Below are 2,444 nucleotides of genomic sequence, written 5' to 3'. Positions count from 1 at the left end.
CCTCAAAGTGTTCAGGTGCGTATCTTATGCCCATATCCCAAAGGAGAATCAGGAAAAGCTCGATGAGAAGGGAGAAAAGTGCATATTCATCGGATACAGTCACGAAACAAAAGGATATCGCCTCTATAAACCCGAATCCAAAGAATTTAGAAGCAGCTGAATAGACGTGGAAAGAAATAGAAATTGAAGCTCGTGAAGGAGATACTCTCCCAAAAGATCCATGTGAAGAAGACAAAGCAGACCAACCAGTAAACCCATCATCTCCGAATTCAAGCACACCTGGAAGTACAAGATCATCCTCAAGCTCAGGAAGCCAAACATCACGCTCAACTCCTCAACATCAAGAAGCCCGAAGATCAACACGGGATCGGCAACCGCCATCATGGTTACAAGATTACCATTTTGACCAAGCAATGATGGCTCTCTTCTCTAGTGAGCCACAAATATTTCAAGAACCAACACAAGAAGAAACATAGATCTAGTCAATGAACGAAGAAATTAAAATGATCGAGAAGAATCACACATGGGAGCTTGTAGACAAGCCACAAGACAAGAAAGTCATCGGACTCAAGTGGGTCTACTAGGTGAAGCATAATGATGATGGCTCCATCAACAAGTACAAAGCAAGGTTTGTTGCAAAAGGATATGCATAACAACTGGGAATCGGCTTCAACGAAACATATACACCAGTTGTCTGCATTGAGACAATCAAAACAGTCCTAGCACTAGCAGCACAACATCAACTACCAGTCTTTCAGCTCGATGTCAAATCAACATTTCTAAATAGAGAGCTCGAAGAAGAAGTGTACGTTGAGCAACCGCAGGGATACGTCATCAAAGGCCAAGAAGACAACGTATACCGCCTTCGAAAAGCTCTATACGGACTCAAACAAGCACCTCGAGCGTGAAATAGCAATATCGATAATTATGTTCTCCATAATGGTTTCATCAAGAGTCCGAGTGAACCTTCACTATACATCAAGATGCAAGGTAGCAACTTTCTCATTTTATACCTGTACGTGGATGATCTAATCTATACAGGCACACATCCAACAATAATCGAAGAATTTAAAAAGACTATGATGAAGGAGTACTAGATGATAGACCTTGGTACAATGAAATACTTCCTTTGGCATACAAATCAAACAAAGCCCAAGAAGAATATTTCTATCACAAGAGAAGTATGCAGAAGACTTTCTCAAGAAATTTAACATGAGTGAGTGTAAATCGCTGGCTACACAAATGGCATTCAATGAGAAGTTATCAAAGTACGATGGCAAACCAAAAGTCGACGGAGCAATGTATCGAAGCTTAGTCGGTTCTCTCAATTATCTCACACATACAAGATTAGATATAGTCAACGCTTTCAGCATCGTATCCATGTTCATGAGTGAATCGAGCAAGGATCATCTAACATCAACAAAGAGGATTGTCAGATACATTAAGGGAACGAAGAGCTATGGGATCATGTACGAGACTGAAAAAGATTTCAAGCTCACAGGATACACCGATAGCGACTGGGCCGAAGCGTGGATGATTGAAAAAGCACAAGCGGATACGTATTTCAGTTTGGGACCAAGGTGGTCTCATGGTCATCAAAAAAGCAAGCAACAGTAGCTTTATCATCAGCAGAAGTGGAATACATTGCAGCAACAAGTGCAGCATGTGAAGCAGTCTGGCTCAGAAGGATATTGATCGATCTACAAAATAAGCAAGAAATACCAACTACAATGTTCTGCGACAACATGTCAACAATAGCAATGACGTAGAATCCAGTGTTTCATAGTAGATCAAAACACATCGAGATACGAATCATTACATTCGTGAGTTGGTAGACAAGAAAGAGATCGAATTACATTTCAGCAAGACGGGGGAGCAGCTCGCAGACATTTTCAATACACCCATATCAACTGTAGAAGTGTTAAAAGGAGTGTTAAAATAATTTAGACAAATCTAGGATTTAAAAAATATTAAACTTAAAAATATCTAAACCAAAAAATTAAAAAAATAAAAATATCTAAGATATTATAATAGAAGTTCATAGAGAAAAAGTAATTAAAAAAATAAAAATATCGAAAATATTATAATAGAATTTGCTAGAAAAAGTAAGACTTGATCATTATGAATACCCATTCATGTAATCAATTTTTGGGCAATGAAAAAGATAGTCATTTTACATATTTTTTCACCTTCCTCTCCAAATAAATTAATTCACTACTTTTTTATCTAAATTTTCTTACAAAAACCATATACCTTTAATTGATGAAAACAAATAATTAGTGTAATTTTATGTCATTATCATCATACCCAGTGTATCCCGCCTATAGAAAATTTTGGCTAGGGTCTGGGGAGGAAAGGACGGCGGCAACTCATACCCATAAAGGAGAGATCGGCGAAAGAGTCCCAGACTTGAGAAAGAATAAGATAAGATTCTATAACTGATG

General features: G+C 37.9%; 1 protein-coding gene across 1 annotated transcript; it reads left to right on the top strand.

Annotated features, from left to right (window-relative positions):
• Positions 1 to 1,242: 1,242 nt before the first annotated feature.
• On the top strand, positions 1,243 to 1,617 carry LOC130797153 (uncharacterized mitochondrial protein AtMg00240-like). The gene has a single exon (XM_057659638.1). It carries the CDS (start codon positions 1,243 to 1,245, stop codon positions 1,615 to 1,617), a length of 375 nt encoding a protein of 124 aa, XP_057515621.1.
• Positions 1,618 to 2,444: the final 827 nt, after the last annotated feature.

This window comes from Amaranthus tricolor, chromosome 12 (genome assembly GCF_026212465.1).
Source record: "Amaranthus tricolor cultivar Red isolate AtriRed21 chromosome 12, ASM2621246v1, whole genome shotgun sequence".
Classification (NCBI taxonomy): domain Eukaryota; kingdom Viridiplantae; phylum Streptophyta; class Magnoliopsida; order Caryophyllales; family Amaranthaceae; genus Amaranthus; species Amaranthus tricolor.
The sequence above is the reverse complement of the archived record's forward strand: the minus strand, read 5'-3'. Positions and strand labels throughout refer to the sequence as shown.

Coding starts and splice junctions, on each gene's coding strand:
- LOC130797153 (XM_057659638.1), top strand. CDS start 1,243: ATGGCATTCAATGAGAAGTTATCAAAGTACGATGGCAAACCAAAAGTC.